This window comes from Etheostoma cragini, chromosome 5 (assembly GCF_013103735.1).
Source record: "Etheostoma cragini isolate CJK2018 chromosome 5, CSU_Ecrag_1.0, whole genome shotgun sequence".
Lineage (NCBI taxonomy): Eukaryota > Metazoa > Chordata > Actinopteri > Perciformes > Percidae > Etheostoma > Etheostoma cragini.
In genome coordinates this window covers 27677421-27700540 of record NC_048411.1, presented here as the reverse complement: position 1 = coordinate 27700540, position 23120 = coordinate 27677421, and the positions used below count along the sequence as shown (strand labels likewise).

General features: G+C 38.9%; 1 protein-coding gene and 1 long non-coding RNA gene across 2 annotated transcripts in view; both read left to right on the top strand.

The window, feature by feature from the left end:
* prdm6 (PR domain containing 6) overlaps positions 1-23120 on the top strand; it is a 90361-nt gene that overhangs the window by 57597 nt on the left and 9644 nt on the right. Inside the window, exons 5-6 of the mRNA XM_034871184.1 lie at positions 2719-2843; positions 11371-11743. Coding sequence (XP_034727075.1) covers positions 2719-2843; positions 11371-11743 — 498 coding nt within the window. The remainder of the gene's footprint in view (positions 1-2718; positions 2844-11370; positions 11744-23120) is intronic.
* On the top strand, positions 13564-22815 carry LOC117944432. The gene is made up of 3 exons (XR_004656573.1): positions 13564-13698; positions 19615-19617; positions 22804-22815. It is a non-coding gene; the product is annotated as an uncharacterized LOC117944432 (long non-coding RNA).

Sequence of the window (23120 nt, the reverse complement as noted above, 5' to 3'; positions counted from 1 at the left end):
CCACTGATCTGCCAGACGAACAATTTAAAACAACCACGCTGCTGTAACGCAGCAGGGGTCTCTATTTTTCATACCTAAGAGCCTGTTGGATGTGTTTGATTTATAACACAGCCCCGCCTGAAAGTAGCAGCGTGTGTGGATTAAACACATACATTTGTTTTAAATGCATACAAGCCGCTGCATGTTTGTAGATTCATATTTTCTCTTTTTATCCTGGGAGGTCATTGGGTATGTTTGATTTATAGCCTGGTCCCTCCTGGCTGTGTTTTCACATGGATCCAGCTCCACCCCACCTCTCCCCCGGTGTGGAAAGAATTAATAAAACACACACACACACACACACACTCTCTCTCTCTCTCTCTCTCTCTCTCTCTCTCTCTCTCTCTCTCTCTCTTTAACACAGATCTTCAGCAGGCTCAGTTCAACTTGGATGGCTGCACTAACTTTCTCCTCAAATATTTCTGATCTTTATCCATACTGTCACTCACTCTTATGACCAGGAAATGATTGCATGAATCCACAATTGTAAGTTAGTGCCTGTATTCAATTTTCACACTACGATTATTTTGGCCAAAACGAATACTGTATAGTATAAACGGTAATGTCTCAGTTTTTATCAAACAAAGCCGAATTACTATAAAATTACTTCAGATCATGTTTTTGCTTTAGATTTATACACTGTAACCTTGTTGGACTTTGCAAAACCATTCAAGTATAATGCAACTAAAAAACAACATAAACACAAGCAGGTGTGTAAAACTTGTGTAGTGTAGTTTGTTTGTTTGTTTTATTTGGATAAGCTAAAAGCTATTCTTCCTGGGGTTCTTCAATCTGTTCTTGTGACAATACTCTTTACGACATCACATTAAACACATACAAAAATAATATTTGAAAATACAAATCATAGTAAAATCTTATAGTTAACGTAATGAAAAATAAAAAAATCCGAATATATCTATTTTGAGAAATAAGATAACAAAAGCCCTGTAACAGACTCTAATTTGGTATTAAATATTTAAATACCTTTGAAGGTAATATGTCTTAAGTGATTTTTTAAAACTTTACTGAGTGTTTTTTTTAATAGCATTTTCACTTTAGGTAAATAAACTATCTCCTACTGCATGTCTTGTTGGATAATGAGGTGTATCAATACTAAAGCATAGTTTTAGTAAAAAGTAAAGGGTGTTTTGTTTGAAAAAAAAAAAAACATTAGCGAATACACAAATCTATTTTTAACTTTAAACCATGAGAGGCTTGATGCATTTTATCAACATTTGAGAGAGAGACACACGTGTAGCTTTATTCTTAATCACTTGAAGTGTCTGTCAGCACCGTTTTAAATGCTAAACGTTTGTAAATTTGCAGAAAGCATAATACAAAAAAATCTGAATTGCTGCTCTTCACTACAATGCATTACTACCATGCAACCGATGCAGTGTTGGTCTAGTTGTCCTCTTCTTGTTGGGTGATGATAGGGCTGTGCAATTAATCAGATTTTAAATTGTGATCATAATTTCGGCTCTGAACAATCACAAAAGCAAGTAATCGAGAAATTATTATTTTAAACGTTACATAAACACTACATATACATACATTTTACATATACATTTTAAACGTTACGTTTTGCAAATATATATATATATATATATATATATATATATATATATATATATATATATATAGTCAGCAGCAATGTCAGTATGATTTTTAACTAATGTAAAAACAAAATCTCCAGTGTTTATATCTTTATAATCAGGGCTTTTGTATGCATTAGGAGGCGTTTTAATGACGTTGAGTCAAACTTCATTAGTTGATAATTTCTCACATTAGTGAAACTCAATGTGCTTTGAATTAACTAGATATTAAAAAGCAGTTATGTTTTGGATTGAATATAATTTATTTTCACTTTAAGTGGTTGTCTCAAGCTGTTAGCCAAAAGTAATTAGTCTTCTGGCTGGAAGGCACTTTGGCAGGAAAACATAGGAGTCGTGTGGGAGTTGAACCAGTGACCTCTCAGTTACAATCGGGTCTGTCTGACACGTACCACCTTGGTGTGAGAAAACACGTGGGAAATAGTTTTAAAATAGTCCGGGCTGGATATGAAAATGTGGTTTTGAGCACAGAGTTGGTTCACGTTGTCCGAATGATTTTTTTGCGTGGAACCCTTGTGTGTTTGAACAACACTGTCATTAGTTGGTCCAAACAGAGTGAGAGACACCAGGTATTACCCATAAATCATTTGTGTTAGGTCAGCTATGAAATCTAGCTGTAATCAGATGGGAAACGTTTCCAAAGTCAGACCTGGACAGAGTCACTGACCAGTAACACTATCCCGACTGCAGGTCTGTTTAACTTTTTTCTGGCAAAATCTAGGTTTTTCCCTACCATCTTTGTCAATACTCTGGAATTCAAAGAACTGTAGTGACATACTCATGCTCTTTAAATGTAAAGTGAAAGTGAAGGCAGCATCCCATTTTCTGGATTCCTGAATAGTTAAGCAACCCATTCAGTCTCTATACTGGACCCCCATCACTCCTGTTCAGCATCTTCACACTGAAATGACTTGATATTTGGTTTTCTTTTACAAATATCTTCAGGATGCTGCACTTTGATGATATCCAGAAGTTTTTAACTCGATTAAAACCCTATTTGTGTGGCACTTTTCAATTCAATTGTGTGTGTGTGTGTATGTGTGTGTGTGTGTGTGTTTTATTGCAGGTCCTGTATCTTTTACAGAGCATGTATGGATATCCCCAGAGGAACAGAGCTGCTGGTTTGGTACAATGACTCCTACACTTCCTTCTTTGGGATACCGCTGCAGTGCATTGCTCAGGACGAAAACTGTAAGAAAACACTACTTACTTTTCTTTTTTGCTTTCTTTCTTTTTTACTGTTCTTTCAGACTGATCTCATGAAATGGCGTATGTATGACACGTCAATTTGTGCGCCATTATTGGCATGTTATCAAGACGCGTACTTTTCAGTGGGTTTATCAACGCTGTTGGCCCCCATTGAGTTACATTACCTTGTGATGCAGTGTGAATTTACACCATAGCAAGTAGTATTAAAGGGCGGTTGGTCAGGTGGTTGATGGGTAAAACACAGGACTTTTACTCAGGAGACTGGGGATTGTGTCCCGCGGATCACGTTTCCTAAACTCAACTGCCTGTTTATTTACTAAAGCAACTCTGTTCTTCCTTTCCCTAAACCCAACCACGTGTCACGTTTCCTAAAGTCAACAGTCCGTTTCTTTTTTTTAAATTAAAGTCAACCCCGTTCTTCTTATCCTAAACCTAACAGGTTCTTCTTATGGTAAACCCAGCCCGCGAGTACATTTCCTAAACTCAACCGTCGCTTTCTTCTCACGATAACATGGCAAGTGGTGATAACACAGCAAGTGGCATGTATGTTTACGCTTGCTGTATACAGCGTAGACATACACGCAGAGAGCTCAAAATGCATACAGATAACACGCCGTTCAGCTTAAGAAAGTTGGCGTGTATGTTTATGCAAATTCATAATGTCATGTTGGTTTTTTTATCTTTGTCTCTCAGGCCTTCTCTATGCTGGATTCTTGCTGAATGTTTGATGAACAGCTCTAGAAAATATCTTGGATTTTAATCCACGAAAAAGACATTTACTGTTCTTCTTCTTCTAAAACTCTTTAGGTCAGAAGTTTGATTCCCAGAACAGATAACTGCTGTCCTTGTCCAAGGAAGTGTCCTTAAGCAAGAAAGCAAAATATTTACACTAATTGAAAATCCTCTAACTAGAAGAAGAAAGGTTTAGGTTTCCTCACAATAAAGATGATAAAATCCTCACCTAAATGTTTCATTTGTAAATGTCTAAATGCTCTAAACTCAGGCCAAACCCCTTGGCTCTGTGACGGCTCTTTCTGCAGGAAATAAAACAGCAGTTTTCTTTGGATTTCACTCTAATTTTATTACCGACAGTATTTAAACTCTTAGGCTGGAAGAAAGCTTTTGGCCCACCACTAAAACAACGCAGTGAACACAGGTTTTTTTTTTTTTTTACACACTTGCTGCTTTCTGATTTATTTGTCTGACAAACTGAGCCAATTAAAACAAGACTGGAAGAAGTCTTCTATTTGCTAAAATGTGGGCCCTCCGTGGCCTTGTGTCGACCCGCTGCCTCTCTCTCCCTGGTAACTCTTCTTGAAGCCACACTTGTTTTTAACACTTGTTTAAAGAAAAGACATCTTATTTCACTGCAAACACAAAAAATACACATTTTTGAAACCTTTATCCAGGATTCTTCAACCAAAAGTCTACGTTGACTTATTTACACTTACGTTACGTACATAACCTACGGAAGTTATGTAACAAACATTTATTTTAACCCATTCAACAATCGTTTTTTTCCAAAACCCAACCATACCCTGCATATTGAAAAATGACACTACTGGGGTACCCAGAACCTTAAAAACGTGACGCCAAAAAGTGTCATGACCAAGCTGCCAAATGTGATGAGTTGGGAGTGAAAATGTGTAAAACAGACAAAACGTTTTATAACATGTAAAAATCACTGTTCTCACTAATCAGACTTAAAGTGCTCATATTATGGTTCCCCTTTCCTTTATTGTGTTATATTTTTTTGTGTGAGACTCCCAACAAAGACAGAAGTGAAATGTCTCACTCGGTAGCTAAAGCAGAGAGCTCAACACACAGAAAATAGGAGCTGCAGCAATGTGCAGTACAAAAATATAGTGTTTTTTGAAAGTTAAACCACATAAACCTATTCTGGTGCAACCTCTAAATAAAATGAGTATTAGCTCTTTACATTTCCTTTTCTTTGTTTAAACGTTTTATGGTAAGCATTGTGGTTCAAAAGCTAAACAGATGAGCATGACACACTAAGTAAGGTTCTTTGGTAAAAGTCACAACAAAGTCGACGTTTTTGTGTCCACCTGTTTCCCTTCTCCTTTTGTCTCTCTTCCATCTATCCTCTCTTTTTCTCTGTCATCAATTTAATTTTGGTCATCTCCCCTCCAGTTTACTGTTTGGTCAGCATGTTTAGATATTTTCCAAGGGAAAAACAAACTTTGACTTTTTTTTTTTCATTTTCTCTTCACAATTACAGAGCACAAAAACCACACACGAATAAGGAGTTTAATCTGTGGAATCCAAATTGAAATGAATTCAATTAAGAGCTCATCTTTCACATAGTCGCAGTTAGATGAGATCGTGCTGATTGCAAATTAGAGACGTTTGGCCACAGACTGGTTTGTTTTACAGATGGAACGACTCTTTTACATGACATTGTTCATCATGACAGGACTGTGGCAGCCTCTACACAGTCACATATACACATTTGTTTTACTATGTTTACGAGGACATGTTTTGCGTGTGTATTCCTTACAAATGCTTTTTTATTGATTTTAACAATAATAATATATAATTTAAACCATATTAGCTGTATGTATGAAGGGACCATCATGTCTCTTCATTGGTGCAACATGTTAGTCCTAAAGCAAAATATCTTGACAATCACTGGATTGACACAAAATCTAATAACAGACAGTTCATGGTCAACCATTCCTCTGACTTTTCATCTAATGATCAAATCTCCACTTCTTCAGCACTTAAGATCATAACATGATTTACTGTGTAAAAGTAATGGCATTAGCAGTCAAAGTTAAACAAATAGCTATTTTCCAAAGTTCCTGTTTAATACAATTGCTTACAGTGTTGCATTGTAATTTTTGAATCACTCTTAGGGTGAATAGAGAAACTTTGAGACTGAAAAGATCTCGATAACTGATTTATATATCCCAAATATTGCAGTGTTTTCTCTGGCATGGCCCCCAGATTAAAAGTAATTAAGGTTTTTATTATAGCGGTGCACCTTGCTGTCTGCAGGGTCTTTAATACTACCACTGGATAGATAGGAATCTGAAATGTTCTTGCCTTGCTGTCAAATCATGAAGCAAAGACACTGCAGGTGAATAGGCTAAACATTTTTACTCAAAGATATCACCAAGAACCAACATACTGTTCACACTGGCAGAGGGCAAACAAAGATGGCAAGATTGGTTTTTGTTCCACCCTGCAGTGAAAAAAGTTTGTTCACATCCAAATGACGTGAAATTAGATTACACTTCTTTGTACAAACTGAAAGACAGCAACTCTGCTCCGAATTTAAGACTGTTTGCTACTAACTGCATTTGGGCTTTCCATGGCATCGTTATCTGCTGCCCACAAAGGATCAATGTGACGTCCAAACTCTGCACTGGAGACAGCAGGACTATGACTTTGTGTCCTCTGTGGAACAGACATTTAAAGTTTTGACCTTTATTATTTCAGAGTGCGCCGACATTCAGACTGGGAACTGGCCAGTGCAGCCAAAGTTTCCTGTAGCTCTGTATCTAACTTCTGTAGTTACTACAGTGTGCAATCTGTCAGTTAAGGAGATGTAAGCTGTCAGAACCAACAAATTAGTGTCTGAAGGAAAACCGTTTTGTGATAATGTAAGCCCAGATAAAGAAAATATTGTTGTACATAAATTGCGCGTACAGACAAGTTGTCATCACAGCACAGATATAACTGATGTATATAGATATAGTATATATACTGTATAGATCAGGCCAACTCTATACGTTTGTGAGTCACTGTGCATCAATGCATGCTGCAATCTCACACACACACACACACACACACACACACACACACACACACACACACACACACACACACACATTTACACATGCACTCAAGAAACATGATCACTCACACGCAAACCACATAGCAACACACAACAAAGACAACACACACTCTCTGAACACACTCATCTCACTATCAAAGCACACACACGCCCTTTGGTTGTTTACTCATGCACGTTCCATCCAATCACAGCCTGTCGGCTTGACGCTCCACAGCCCAGCCACCGCCTAACAACAACATCATGTGCATGTGCATGACTGAGAAGGGAAAATCACTTCATAGGGACTTGTCATTGTCTTTTTCTTCCTCTGCTTATCTTAGTCCTTCTCCTATTCTTTTATCTGGTCCTTCTCGGTAACACAATTTTAGGCAAGGATAGGAGAAGGCAGATAGAGGTGAGAAGAAGAGTATGGTTCAAGGTTATAGAAAGAGAGGGATGAATAGATCAGCAGAGAATTGAGAGAGATACAATGAAAAGATTTAAAAACGTAGGACCGAAGAAATTGAGAAAGTGAAGGTGTTTTCCATCCCATCCACGGCCGCAGTAAACTCTTTTATTTTATACTCACATCTCTTCTATATATGACATATTATTATTACCACAATTATAATTGCCTCTATTGATTTTATAAGACTTTATTATCTCCGGTAACTTATCATTATTGATTGCTAACAGAGCTTTGGCAACACAATCTGAACTGTACTTCATACCAGTAAAGAGAGGAAGACAGATAAAAAGAGGTCAAAATCAAACTTTCTCCCATTTAGTTACATACATTTTATCAACGTCAAAATGACAAAACATATATAATGTAAAAAAGTCTAATGTGCAGAGGGAAACCAACAGCCTAAAATAGTCCCCAACACGTGCACTATTTCCTCCTGTATATGTAATGTGTGCTAAAAAACCGCCAGCCAGCTATCTTAGGAAATTATTGAGCCTTTTTAAAAATGAAACTACGTATTTGTGAGGTGTTTTTTAAAATATAGTTTCAATGGGAGCTTTGAGCAAAAAAGTAGAAAGAAGTTCATAGGGCATATTAACAATAATAGGAATTTAAAAAAATTCAGTCTTGAGTAAAACAATATTAAGTTTGAAATATAATTATTTTTTAGCATAAAAATACTATTATATATCTATATCTATATGTAATAGATTACTTAACAAAGTGATTGTGTTCCAACAGTTTCTGTCTTCTGTCGTCTGTGCCTCTAAATAATAAATTGAGATAATTTCAGTTAAACTCAGAATTTGTATTCTAGATCATTGTTCATATTCTCCAGTCTGGATGCATAGATGTTTTTGGGAGGTCTGTGGTCCTATCCCACATTTCTAAAAATCCTCTTTTGTTTTCTGTGGAGCTGATAGACTTTTTCTGCATGCTGTTGAATGGAATGTACATACTGTCAAACTGAAAGAGAGAGTATAAACAGAAAATTAAAAAAAACAGGATGACTGGGAGGGGTTGTCATATGGTTCTCATAATGAAGAATAGAAGGAGAAGGAAGAGTGGAGAACTGAGGCTGATACAGAGACAGAAGGTGGTACTTATCCCATAGTCTTCCCTCCTTTTGCTTTTCAGTTGCTTTTAAAACTTTGCACTCTGCTCCGTCATTTAGATCTGTAATCAGCACACTCACATCACGCCCCTATGGAAGAAAACGCACCCTTTTATAAAGAAAGACAAGACATACTCTGCAGTGTTGCAAACTGCATCTGCATAATTCTCCTATTTTGATGATGCATTTCATGCGCAGCCCAAACCGTATTGACTTGCATTTTCTGTATGTGCGATGTTTGTAGCAAAATGAATTAAGTGTTGGCGAGCGGCACGTAATGCGAGCGTCAATAGTGCTGTCGGGCAACTTACAAATGGTGTAATTATCTCCTCATAAGGTTATTAGAGGATCAATGGAGCCTGGTGGCCTGATAACATAGGTGAGCTGATGAAGGATGGAAAATGGTTATGATGACCTGACTGCAGAGGGGCAGCGTAGCAATATTACAGAGAGGAGGAAAAAGACGCATGATACTCTTGGATTAGTAAATGGTATGTTCAGGAACAGTACAGCTTTCAATTTTAAAGCCGGTGTATTGTACAACATTTTTTCATATTTTATGTTTCTTGTAGGGCTCTACCAAATACTGGTTGGCTCCATCAAATGCTAGTTGTTTTTTTACGCTCGGTCCCATCTTGCCAGTCAAAAGGAGATCGACAGTTTTTAACTGGCAAGATGGCGGTGAGTGGAAAAACCAACTGCTAAAGTGAGTTTATTTTTAGTCAACTCTGTGTACGCAAACAATGTTCTCAATGCTCGAGTTCATGTGTGGAGCCCCTGGTGATACTCGGAGCAAATTTTCAGGTTGTGTCGAGCCTTCTTAGTGTTTTAAAATAGCGACCTTGATGCGATCATAGCAGCGCCCCTAGCTCTCCCATTCAAAAGGCTATTGACCGAAACACAAAAACATGGTCAATCTTAAAAGTGGCGGCAAGCGAGCCCTCTTTCACAATGTTAATAGAGTGTGAATTTTCCCAAATTGTGTCTTATTTAAAAAAAAAATCTTGTGTTCGTCCTGTGATTTGGATCTGCTAAAAAATTTAAAGAGTTCATCCTTGGACCATGCTACACCCTTCTGTCAGGTTTCATGAAAATTGGGCCAGTAGTTATTCCGGTATTATGCTGACAGGGTAAAAACCCATCAAACAGACAAACTAAACTGAAAACAAAACCTCCTTGGCAGAAGTAAAAAGAAATAAAGAAATACAATAACTCTTTAAAACTGGCCTCTCACAATTAACACCCAAATGTCTTTCTACATAAACAACTAAATAAGTACCGGTAATTTGCATCGGCCACCATCTTTATTATCTCGTTAAATTTAGGGAAATAAAATGACTCGGTTAATGCTCAGCAAAAATCATTGTCATGGTTCAACCCACATTCACTGTTGGCACAAATGACATTCTTTGGTGTCAGAGAGAGGAAGTCAGTTGATTTGATTTTATGCCAGTTGATCATGCCAAGTTTTTACATAGAAACCAGTTTTACACAATGAAAGTAAAACCATCCACAGTGAGTTAAAGTAAGACTTTTAATGTCATTTAAAAGTGACACATAATTAAGGGTTATGGAGTCTGTCAGTTGGTCATACCACATAAAAGGAACATTACTGAATTCTGGGTCAAGTGAGGACAACTGGCACCAGCTGGTTCACTCAAAATCTAATTTACTCACTTTTACGTAATGTGTTTTTTCCTGTTAATGGCAATGTACTTGACCGTCAACATTTCTGTATCCTACTGTAAATCTGTCCAATTTATCTGCCTCATTCATCTATCTTGCCAGCTTCTAAGTTCAGATTTTTTGATACAAAGCTCTTATCAAAAGAGACACAAAGTGCCAAATATAAAACTCTAACTATAAAACTATAAAAATCTTGAATAATATATTATACAAAGGATCAATGCAATTTATAATTATAACTAAAACAGTTATAATAAGAGAACAACAGTGAAATAAAATACAGATGAAGTTTAATGTAAAGTAAGACTGTAATTTAATGTTCTCATATCTGGTAGAATCAGTAGAAGTAGCATTTACCATACTAGTTGTGCCAGTTGTAGTATAGTGGTAGCTCTACCTCGTGAGCCTCAGTTGTGGTGGGATTATCCAAGTAAATGAAAACTCACCAGAACTGCCATCATGTGGTTACCCACCAAAAAACAGGCTGCAGGCCTTTGGGCCCTCAGCCATAGTTTGAAAAACATTTCTGTGGCAAGAGGAAGGAACAGCATGTCACTGTAACTGCACTAACGAACAGACTCCAACCAGCCTAACTAGAGCCATAATTCCATTCACTGGAACCAGGAGCTGCATGTTTGCCCTGGGCTAGCCAGGCGCATCTGGCCTCAGTTAGGACCATGTGGCTGGCTTTCTGTTTCCATCACAACAGCAAATTTCAGTATTGATTTTATTCATCAAACACGGCACACATGATAATTTATCTGGATGATAGTTAAAAAAGATAAAAGTATATTTGTAACATTTAGTGCAATGCCGCTCTAAAGGTTTCAGAAGGCCAAGTTAGCCTAGCTGGCCTTCCTGGGGATCCTGGATTCTCCCAAGCCATGTCAGATCTGTAATCCCTCCAGTATGTTGGGGGACTGCCTAAATGGACTCCCCCCAATAGGATGTGTCCAGAATACGTCCACAGACATATAGTGATAAACAAAGAGCTTCGCTTCCGCCTCAGACTGGGGGAGTCCAGAACAGATGTGAGGGTTAAGTGTGCTTCACCTGGGGTGGCAGGTAAAGGACTGGTGACCCATATTATTATCTCCGGTTTTTGTTCCTTTTCCTTTACCTCAAATCAAAACATCACAAGTTCAAATGAAGGTGGAAAGGTGCATTCACAAGTAATTAGAAATGTGCTGATGAGAGGATCTGATCTTGCATATGGTGATGTAAACTGTTTTGAGTTCCTGGTTGAAAGTAAAATAGTATGCCTTAGTTAGCATGCTAGTGGCTAGTAATTATAGTAGTTTGGCATAACCCACAGATCAGTTGTAGGCCGTGTAAGAAAGCACTGTGGTTTCGTTTTCCTTAACTTTAGGGGATTTTTATTGTGAAAGTCTTAAAACTCATTCTCTTGAAACTCATCTCTCTTCTCTCTTTTTTTTGTCTGCAGTAAACGTTCCAACCACGGTGATGGAAGCAATGACTAGACAGGAATCACTCCAATCCTTCAGCAAAAACGGCAAACCCTCGTCTTCCTCCTCTTCCACTGCCTCCACCACTCTCATGCGCTCCATGGTCTTCCCCCATTCTCCCTGCCCTAGAAATTTCTCCCTGTTGGACAAGGTTGGGGTTGGGATTCAGTCGGACTCCAGTTTCAGCCAGTTGGGTTCAAAGAACCAACGAGTCCTGGCGAGCCCGACCTCCACCAGCCAGCTAAGCAGTGACTTCAGCGACTGGCACCTGTGGAAGTGTGGCCAGTGCTTTAAAACGTTCACCCAGAGGATTCTGCTGCAGATGCACGTCTGTCCACAGAATCCAGACAGGTAAGAAGGCATCTTTAAAGATGTTTCGTCTTGAATTCAAATGTCTTTATTAATTTAAGATTTTGAGATAACTCTTAACTCTGTATTCCGCTACATGGAATCTCACAAACTATTCATATTACAGAGTTAACTAATTCTTGATACTCAAATACTACCAAAATGTTTCTTAGAAGATTGTTTTCCTGATGTTTTATTTTCATTTCTTCCCACCCAAAGGAATTCAATATAAAACAGACTTTGTCAGCGTAAGAAAAGTAAACTGTATTGATTGCATGAATTGTTGTGTACCAAGATGCTGAATTGCCGTCTCCAGTGTGAGTGTGAGAATGACCTCTCCAACTTTGATAGCCGCTGTTACAGTCCTGAGATTTCCAAATAGTTTAGACCGGCTTGTTTCAAGATTGTTTTCTGTATCTTCTGATGCCTTAAAAAAGAATACATTTTGAATTTTCCATTATTTCCTTTTTTGGGAGGAGAATTCAATGACACTGATACAACATCAGTGTTGTATGTCCTATTTAATATTTTCAGGAACACTTGCATTTGCGTTAACGCAACACATCGTTCAAGTTAAAACTTGTTGTTGCAGTTTTTCAGCCGGCAAACCAGACATTTAGTTTGGTCATTTATTTCTTTGGTTGTCTCATCATCACACCGTTTGTTTGTGACAGAAAGTGGGAGTTTGTGGACTGGAGTGAAGAAAGTGTCAAAGTGTCTGAGTGTGTATTACATCTGCCAACCTAATTATATACAGTGTGGAGAGAGGAAGAGGAGATGTGATGTGTGTGTGTTTGTGTATTTGTGTTGGGGGGGACGGAGGATGTATTGGACATTTTTTGCTTAGCTTTATTTTTTGCAGGGAGAGTCAGAGCGGCATATAAATCAACGCTGTGCGTCAGTGAGAAATACCTCGCCTTACGGTGACGGGGCCAGGAAAACAGATGCCACTTATTCAATAAACTAATACTCATAGGGAAGAAAAATGTGGGCTGGATATGGAGGAGGGGAGGGGAGGGAGGGTCGATGCGGAGCTGCCTGTCAATAGGAAGGTTTTATGGGACAGAGGAGCAGATCAAATTCCGCTGAACAAGCCAAACAGGCCTGAGTCCTGGAACTCCAAGGCCTCACTGTGCCTCACACCCATGTGGACTGGGATTAGACCAGTATGGCCATTACAGCATCACTCTGCCTAAAGTCCTGCCCCCTTATTGGAGCTCACCTCCTGTGGCTTTAGACAGCCTATTTTCTAGAGCTTCCATCTGAAGGTTGATGATTTAAATTTGTTGCTGAAGATCATCTGACTCAAACCTCATGTTGTCAGTCAGAGACATAATCAGGATTCTATGTTGACAAGTCAGCTTACCCATACTGCACATATTATGACGACTATTACGACAGGCAGTGTGCATGTCAATGCAGAGTGATGGAGCAGTCTGTGTCTGTATACTTTATGAATGTATGTATATATGCACCATGTTGTGTGGACGTCTTTAAACAGCAGTTATTGTTTTTTGTCCAAGACAAATTTCCATCGAGGTAATAAAATCTTGTCTCATCTCATCTCACATCCTATAGGTGGTTAAAGTTGTCATTAAGGAAGTTTCTACAACCTAAATAAGGAAGTTCTTGGTCCTGTAGGTGGTTCCGCTAGCCCCTAAAGAGGTCCTATAGACCAGTTTGTGGGAGTCCTCCAGGTGGTTCTAGTGATGGTTTAAAGGTTATTGTGGCAAGCCCAAACAAGTGTTTGTGGCGTGCCTGTTGTTTTTGTTTCCGGTCTAGCTAGATCTGGTGTGGAGTTTTTCTAACATATGAGTTGTTGCAACAGCATGTAAAAAAAACTACAAAGTTTGCTTGGCCAAAAAGAACGTTTATCTGGCGATAAAAAAATTGACATCGTTAAAATGGGCTTGTGTTAACACCGTTAATAACACGTTAAACTGACAGCACTAGTGTGTGTTTGTAATGTATATGTATATATCATTAAATAAAACCGTTGAAACAACAAAGTTGCGCTGCTGTGAAAGCTTCTTGAACGTCATTTATCAGTCTGGTTGTTAACCCTCTCCGCGGCAGTCTCCTGCTCTCTATATCGTTATAACTGAGTTAGCTAGCTAACCGGAGCTAACCGCTAATCAGAGCTAAACGTTGCAGACCCTTCAGTTCTCCATGCCTCTATCCATTAACTGCATGTATGGACCCAAGCCTGAATAAAACTCTTCATTTTATTAAAATGTCTGTAAACGTTTTAAACTACAAAATCAGATTTGTTTGAATGGCAGAAATCTGCTCAGGGTACTGCGTAGTGTTAGCATGCAAAGTTGATGCTTTCTCTGCGGAGTGCAGACTGCGAGTCATGTGACCAAATCGCAATCTTTGCGATAAGGAAATCACATTATAACATATTGTGATATTATTACAAATGCAATTAATCGTTCAGCACTAACTTTTTGGGTCCTTTGTTGTTTTTGTGGTCACTGTGTTGTTTCTAGATTTCCTTTAGGTGGTTCTGGACCTTAAGGAAGTTTAAGTGGTCTTTGAGAGGGTTGAACATTAAAGCTGTAACCATACTAACACTATGTTGGTTTGTACTACATTAGTTACATATCTGTATTATCTTTGAAGAGACAGGTGTCAGTCTTTAGACATTAAACCAGTAAGGCTGCTCTGTGAATAAAGGAGCCTAGCTTTTCTTTCCCTACTTGATTTCTTAACGCTTCTCTCACACACACACACACACACACACACACACACACACACACACCCTTCTCCTTCTACCTTCATACATATTTATTGATGTTTACTTGATGGGAACATTTGGAGCTGAAGACTGATGGCTCTTTATATCAGCTTAAAAAAACACACCACACCCCTCCTCCCAGCTCCATCTCTTTCAGTTTTTTTCTTTTCTTTCTGCTGACTGTTTCTTTTCTGAACTTTTTCGTCTTCTGTGTCATTTCAACAAAATCCATCATCAGAGGTGCAGTTTGTTTATGTCAATGAGGCCTTGGAAGTGCTTTTGATTCATTTTTAAAGTGTTGTTGGGATGTAGGATACTGTTAAAGTTTTGTGATGACGTTGAGTGATGAATTACAAAAACAAATAAGAACATAAATGGACAGCGTTTCCACTTACAGATTTGACATATTACCAGAGCAATGCAGTATAAACCACTGCAATGAAGGAAATTAATAACCACTGCTTTTATGATTGATGTGTTTACTGCACTTGTGTTTAAAAGAGCCATTAGTACTTTACTAAAAGTGGGTTATTGTTGCTAAGCACTTTGATCTCCAGTGTTCACAATTCAGATTTCATTCTGGTGGTTCACGTTGTTTATGAATAAAGCATATACTGTATTTGTATATGGATATAACCACATAGATGATATAAATATATCACGTTTGTATATCAAAGGACAGAAAGTTTACTGCTGATTGAAAGTGTGTATCATACAAAGTTTACTTTATGAAGGAATTAAATGTTCATTTTGTCATTTGTTTTTACCATCTAGCAATGTTTTGTCAATGACTTGGCCTCAGTTCTGGGTTCTTCAGTTTTTCCAGTGACACGGTTAACCTGTTAAAAGACATTGCACTGTGAAAACTTTGTTGCTGAGGCAGCGCTGTTACCTCCATTCATGAACTTTTTTTAAATTTTAAAGCATTAAATCTTCAAAATATGTGGTCATGTGACTCAGGTACAATTCCATGTTACAAGACCCTCCTTCCTTTTAGCGAATAAGGAGACCTATTTTTCTATTTTTATTTATTTATGTAAATAGTTAATAGTTTGTGTGTGATTGATTTGTGTGTGTTTGTGTATTTGAGAAGTTTGTATTTTGCACTTTTTGTTTTTTACAAATGGAAATAAGAAGAAACGCACAGACACACAGTACCTGTAGAAACAAGTTCATAGAAAATCAGTTTTTCAAGGCTTTTGAATTTTTTCTGTAGTAAGCTGAGACATGTTGCTCTGGCCTTGTGTTTTCTGTATCTCTAGATGTATTTAAAGCAGTGTATTTAGTGTCCTTTTACTTATGTTCTGTATGACTTGGACGGGAAAACTTCATTCAAGCCTCTGCAACTCTGTGTCAGTAAGGCCTAGAATAACCCTGACACTAAAACCTTTTCAATGATATTAAGCTTTTGACATCATTGAACCACTTGAACCACTTTTAATTTGGGTATGCCATTTACACCAAAAAGCATGGAATTTCAGCCGTTTCATAACAGGTTTTAAACATTCTTTATTACCAAATACTCCAATAATCTCACATAAGTAATGGACCATGTTAAAGGTTTAACTGTATTACTGAGATAACTGACAAGGCAAGATGCTCAGGAAATAGGAATTTTGGAATCTATGTAGTTAAGGCATCTACGCTCAGCTCACTGGTAGCGTTGAGGTGAGTAAGCATTGTGGGTAATCAATAGCATCAATACGTTCTGGCTGTGTCCAAATAAAGTTACATTAAATACTAACCTTCTTATGGACTGCACTGTAACTACATGCTTAAAAATTTGTTGCACACCCTTTTAATCTTACATGCAACAGAATGTAAGAAAATGGTGGTCTCGTGGTTCTCTTAATTGTTTTGTAGTAATCAGTGTAAGGTCTCAAATATAAATGATTTATTGATGTCATAATGCACCAACAGTTGAAGGCTCCTTTGCTGCTGTGTGAGCTTAGAAAATTCACAATAACAAAATTCGAATCTTTGCATGTCAGGCTAAGACAACACTGTTGACATTTAGAAGATTTATTATCACGCAACAGTGAGGACATATTTGCATTAAACACTAACACAGATGTGTGTTGTCCCTGCTGGACAAACAGATGTGTTGAAAAATTACTTTATTCATTTTTTTTTTCAGCGTGTAGCCGCAGGAGTAACCTATCATGATTCATCACTGTGATGGACGGGCTTGTAGAAATTCCTTTAAAGTCTATTTTTAACTGTCGTGTTTGCCACTAGGATGAAAAACCTACTTTCTGTTGCATCTACATAAGAGTGGATCTTAAAATGTTAACACAAAGGTCTGTGTTCTGGTGTTAAATTTCACATTCTTTCTGTTCTATTTAAAAGAAATAAAAAAATCGAATCCATTCATTTAGTTTGCGGCACTTAAATATTTAAAGCATGAGAAACTGCTGACAGATTTAATCTGTATATCCATGCAAACAATGCAGGGACTCAAATATCAAAAACACAAGTACTAATATAATATATAAAATAAAAAAGTGTGCAGATTTGGCTGTGCATTGGCTCTGCAAAATGGATGTTAAAATGAGTTATAGGAGCTATGCTAACAAGCTGAAAACAGCTTTTCAAACAGCAATACTCGGTCAGTGTGGAGAGGTCTGCAGACACTCACAAACTACAGGAGACCATCCCTCAACACTGCTGGTCCTCAACGACTGGCTGACCAGCTGAATATTTTTTACTGTAGGTTTGAAAATCCCACCGTCACACCCCTCACCTATACAAACTCTCCAACTCACACATCATTCAGTCACCTCCCCCCACCCCTACACTGTCACCTCCCCCCCTCTGACCCCTCACCTGCAATCAAGATCTGTAAAGTGGATGTGCGGCAGCTCTTCCAGAGGCAGAAGACCAGATCCTGGCCCAGATGGTGTGTTACCATCCTGCCTGAAAATCTGTGCAGACCAGCTGGGCACTATCTTCACTAAGATCATCAACAGATCTCTGGAGCTATCTGAAGTCCTCTCCTGCTTCAAATGCTCCACAATCATCCCAGTCCTCAAAAAACCCTCCATCTCTGAACTAAATGACTACAGGCCTGTCACCCTGACATCTGTAGTCATGAAGTCTGGTGTTGCCCCACCTGAAGGACATCACAATCCCCTTGCTGGACCCCCTGCAGTTTGCCTACAGGGCTAACAGGTCTGTGGATGATGCAGTCAACCTGGGACTGCATTACATCCTGCAACACCTCGACTCCCCAGGGACATATGCAAGGATCCTGTTTGTGGACTTCAGCTCGGCGTTCAACACCATCATCCCGGACATTCTCAGCACCAAACTCTCCCAGCTCACTGTGCAAGCCTCCTCTTGTCAGTGGATCACAAATTTCCTGACTGACAGGAGTCAGCAGGTGAGGCTGGGGAACATCACTTTGAGCTCTAGGTCTATCAGCACTGGCGCCCCCCAGGGGTCTGTGCTCTCCTCCCTGCTCTTTTCCCTCTACACCAACGACTGCACCTCGGGAGACCCATCCGTTAAACTCCTGAAGTTCACTGATGACACAATGGTCATCGGCCCCATCCGGGACAATGATGAGTTGGCCTACAGACGGGAGGTAGATCAGCTGGCTCTCTGGTGCAGTCAGAACAACCTTGAGCTTAACACGCTTAAAATTGTGGAGATGATTGTGGACTTCTGGAGTTGCCCCCCCCCCCCCCACCACCATACTCAACAGCCCTGTGTCTGATGTGGAATCCTTCAGGTTTATGGGATCCACTATATCCCAGGACCTAATGTGAGAGCTCAAAACTGACACCATCATCAAGAAGGCCCATCAGAGGCTGGACTTCCTGCGCCAGCTCAGGAAGCTCAACCTGCCTAAGGAGCTGCTGATCCACTTCTACACAGCCATCATCCAATCTGTCTTTTGCACGTCCATCATTGTCTGGTTTGGATCTGCCACCATAAAGGACAGGAGCAGACTACAACGGACAGTTAGGACTGCAGACAAAATCATCGGTGCTAACCTGCCCTCTGTTCATGATTTATAGACTTCCAGAGTCAAGAAACGGGCAGGAAACATCACTGCAGACCCTTCTCACCCCGGATTCAACCTGTTACAGCTTCTCCCCTCTGGTAGGCGCTACAGAGCACTGTTCGCCAAAACCAACAGACTCAGGAACAGTTTCTTTCCACAAACCATCACTCTGATGAACAGCTGACTTCTTACTCACAGTGTAAGGTTCAATTCTGTGCAATAACCCAGCACCACTGTCTCAAAATTGCACCTGTTTACTGGTTCCACTCATTATTCCACTTATTTAGTATATATTCATCATTCTCATTCTCATATCTCACTCATTATTTACTATTTACTCATCATTCTCATTCTCATATCTCACTTATAATTTACTATTTATTAATCATTCTCATTCTCACTTATTATTTATTATTTATTCATCTTTGCAGTATGCTCCACATTTAACAATTAACTCCTGCCTACTTTGCACTCCTCATTGCACTATTGCCTCTATATTGTTTCTGTTAAGAGTATGTATATACAGTTTGAGTGTGTATAGTTTTTGGTTGTTTTGTATGTGTAAGTGCATTGTGAGCAACGATGTTCCAAAGAAAAATCCTTCTATGTGTCCTCAAACCTGGTAAATAAAGCTGATTCTGATTCTGATGAGTTATACAATGTACAAAAGATCTATCAAACTTTGCCAGAGCTCGGAGATTGTAATTGTTAGTCCAGAAAGACCTCAGCAGACTCCCAGTCCACTGATGCCCAGACTGCGCTGGAGGGGGGACAAGTGAAAATGTTTGGCTGGAATACCCTTGGTGGAACACCTATGTGTTGTAAGTCTTGGGCTGAAGATGCTCGTCTCAACAAGCATGTCCTTGACAGTTGGCTTGTTGAATGCCTCACACCCTCACGATCCGCCCCAGCACATAACAGCATAGAAGCTGGCCACCACAGACATCTGCAGCATCCTGTCTCCTGCGTTGAAGCCTATGAGTTTTGTCAAGAAGTAGAGCCGGCTTTGGCCCTTCTTGTAAAGGGCTGAAGCAGACATGTTAACATAAAGTAGACAAGTTGAAAACACTACACAGGTTGATTAAAACTGTGTAAAACATTAAAACAAAGAAAGGCAGTGGTAAGATAGTGGAAGATAGAAGACGTTTCCTGTGTTCTTTTGTCATATATCAATGGATTAAAAGGTTTACCAGCTGTCTTTAATAACTACCAATTTCTTCCTAAACTACACTACGCATAATCCGCAACCAATCCCAAAAAAACCTCAAGGCAATGTTTGCGATGACATGATATTGGCTGTTTGCTTGCTTTTTGTTCTAGGCTCATTTGATGAGAACAATTGGTTGATGAGAGGACATTATGTGAGCTTTCTGCTTTAATAGGTTGGTCAATACAGGCAGAGAGAGAGAGAAAAACAAACAAAAAGAGAGCTGAAAAGCTGTTCGGTGGAAAAGTAGATGAAGGAGAGTTTGGTGTGTTTGTATGGGGGTCTACCAGTGATTTTATCTGTGCTTGGATGTCTTCTGTGTGAGTGTGGGTATTCAGAGAGCCATTGATTGTGTATTGACGAGGCGGGAGCTGTGATTTATAGCTGCTGGTCTCGGGGGGGAATAATGTCTTCATACATAGGCGGACAGACGAGTTGTCCTCACAGCGCAGATATAACTCTGTATAGATTAGACCAACTCTATACATACAGGTTAATCAACACACTTCACTCTGCATCACTGCATGCTGCAATCCCCCCACACACACACACACACACACACACACACACACACACACACACACACACACACACACACACACACACACACACACACACACTGAGTGATTCACTGAGTCACAGCGGTTGAATCCAAAAACAACTTTGAAGCTCAAAAACCAAAAAGAATATTTTTTTTACCTACTCAGCACATTACTGTACTGTGGTGGTTATTGTAGTTATTATGTGGTCAGTGTTGTGATTTAGTTTTTTTGTTTTAGTCAGTTTTGTTCAACCATTTCTACTCCTTTTTTGGATTGTGTGGCACGTCAGTTCACAAAGACAATGTTATCTTCATCTAGAAATTATTATTTATCTATCACCTTAGATGTTATAATGATATATTAGATTTTAATGACAGTGTTGTGTTGCACAAACTCCTACATTATGTCAGGCACAAACAATATTTGGTAGCAAGATAAGTTACAGTTGTGGGTATCTATTTATGGCATTATTACTGTTATTTTTGGCTTGGTTCATTATAAAAAATTACATCAGCTTTATCTTGTTAGTTATATCACTTTTATTAAGAAAATTACACTTGATTCTACAAAGTTCAACTAACAAGTTTATTTGTGTCTAAAACAAAATTGTCTTTCCACATGTTTTAATTGAATAAGGTCTAATCGGATTTCTGACAAAATACAATGAATTGAAAGATTATCACAGTGGCTAAGGGGCTAAAACGCGTACCTCTCTATTCCCATATAGAGGCTTTTTGTTATGAAGCCTGCCTTCCTGTGTAATGATCTGATTGAGTTGTATCCCCAGTATTCCACCTCTTGGTGTAGTTTTCTCTTTTAAAATGTTGCAGAATATTAAACGTTGTCCTGCAGTTGGTGGGCAGCAGTTACAGCCTTCGTTCATTGCTTCTGACCACCTGCTTGACCTCTGATCTGAATAAAAAACATGTACAGTATGTGTGGCAAGAAACTTTATATTTATGTAGTCTTAATAGTTGGAGCCAGTGAGGAGCTTGTTGGCATGCAGTATTTGGGTCCCACACACACATTCTGTCTCTGTCATCAGCTCATGTGTTAAAGGTGTAGACACAAATGATACGTTGACACTGACTCTGTTGTTGTTACCACATGTTGTGTTGAAAGGCAGCACAAGGTTTATTGTCGCGAACCCTGTTTCACAGACATGTTGAAAATGAATAGATCTCACACACACACACACACACACACACACACACACACACAGGGAGGCAAGGCTAAGTGGGAACAACATGGCAACCAGTTCTACTCTCATCGCCTGTCCAAACCAAGTATTATTAGTTTGCCTGTGAACCAAATCGAGCGTCTATTTTGTGTTTTTCTTAGCCTGTCGTGGTGTTGACTCTGAACATACTTGGCTGTCTGTGCTGTCAACAGACTGTAACAACATCACAATGAATAACTGTGTGATGCTAACGGCCACCAAGAGATCCTTCTTAGTTAGCTGCAAAATAGAAGTACAACAAGAGAAGCATGATTGTTGGTGAGAATTAACAACAAAAACAACAATTTTAGACATCACCTTCTGCTCAGGGAAATTATAATGGGTAGTTTCCTCTATTTTCAGCCATTTTATTAACAATATATATAATGAAAATATTAGTTGTATGTTGAAATTGTAGCTCCTCTTTTGCTGTTTTTTGGGTGAACAATCTGTGCAAGGCACAGGTCTAGCCCGGCTATTGATCGTATGAGGTTTATGCTTAGCTACAAGACAGTATAAATACCCAAACTATGTGTGTGGTAATACATGCAAAAGTGTATTCATTTGTGCACAAGAACATATTTGCATGTGCTTGTGTGTGCAAATAATTTAGTTGCATGTGCACATACCTTTTTGTGTGTGTGTGTGTGTGTGTGTGTGTGTGTGTGATGGAGGTGTTTGTGCTTCACCTCCTTCTCCTACTCTCTCCGCTGTAATAAACAATAACCAGGCATTAATCTCCCGGCCTGCTGCCTTAATAAATAATATCCACACATTCATCAACTTAAACTATTCACAATCAATGCAGCTCTTCATAGAAAACCCACCTAATAAATAGTGGTGCAGCCCACTGAGGCGTGAACTTATAGACCAGCCGGCTGATAAATGAACCGACCCCCACGGCGAGACGCCTTTTATGTGGAAAACTGCAAGTGAGAATTTTTCGATTTTATATTACACTATTTTACTCTTATTACTTTCCCGTTTGTGTGTGTGTGTGTGTGTGCGCGTGCATGCGTGGCTATGTGTTCCGTCTACAGCCTCTCAGTGTACAGTAGGTGTTTTTGATTTATTGGAGAGGTGAAGATGTTGGTCTATTTGTTTTATTCTAGTTCTGGGGTGTTTACCTATTTGTAAGGTACTGATGTCACAGTTTGGTCTTGTTGGTTTCAGAATAGGAATCGCTTTAATTCGCGACTACAGCCATCACATAGGAATTTGTCCCCAATTCACCGCTGTAGAGACATTTTAACTAACACAGTGATAATAAACAAGGTACAGTGGAAGGCATGTATATGTGTGTATATACTGTACGTCTCAAAGTGATATATAAGCACAATACATAGTATACATTTCCACCTACACCATGTGAAATATGGAGATTAGTACATAAGAATGTACAAATCCTTACCTTCATCTATCCAGGACAAAAAATGTTTATAGATAATTGTTAAAACTGAGTTAAATTTTGTGGAATTTGAGGGATGAAGATAAAAGCTCATTTAAGCCTTGATTATAGAGAGCATATCTTAGCATCCTCGGGCGGCTTTTTGTAATTGTTTTCAATAAAAGAAAAGCATTTTGCTCACTGCTATTGTGTCGCTGAGTCCCTCAAGTTTTTTGCTAGAGCTCCTTGAACACCTCCAGTTGATTTTTTTAACTC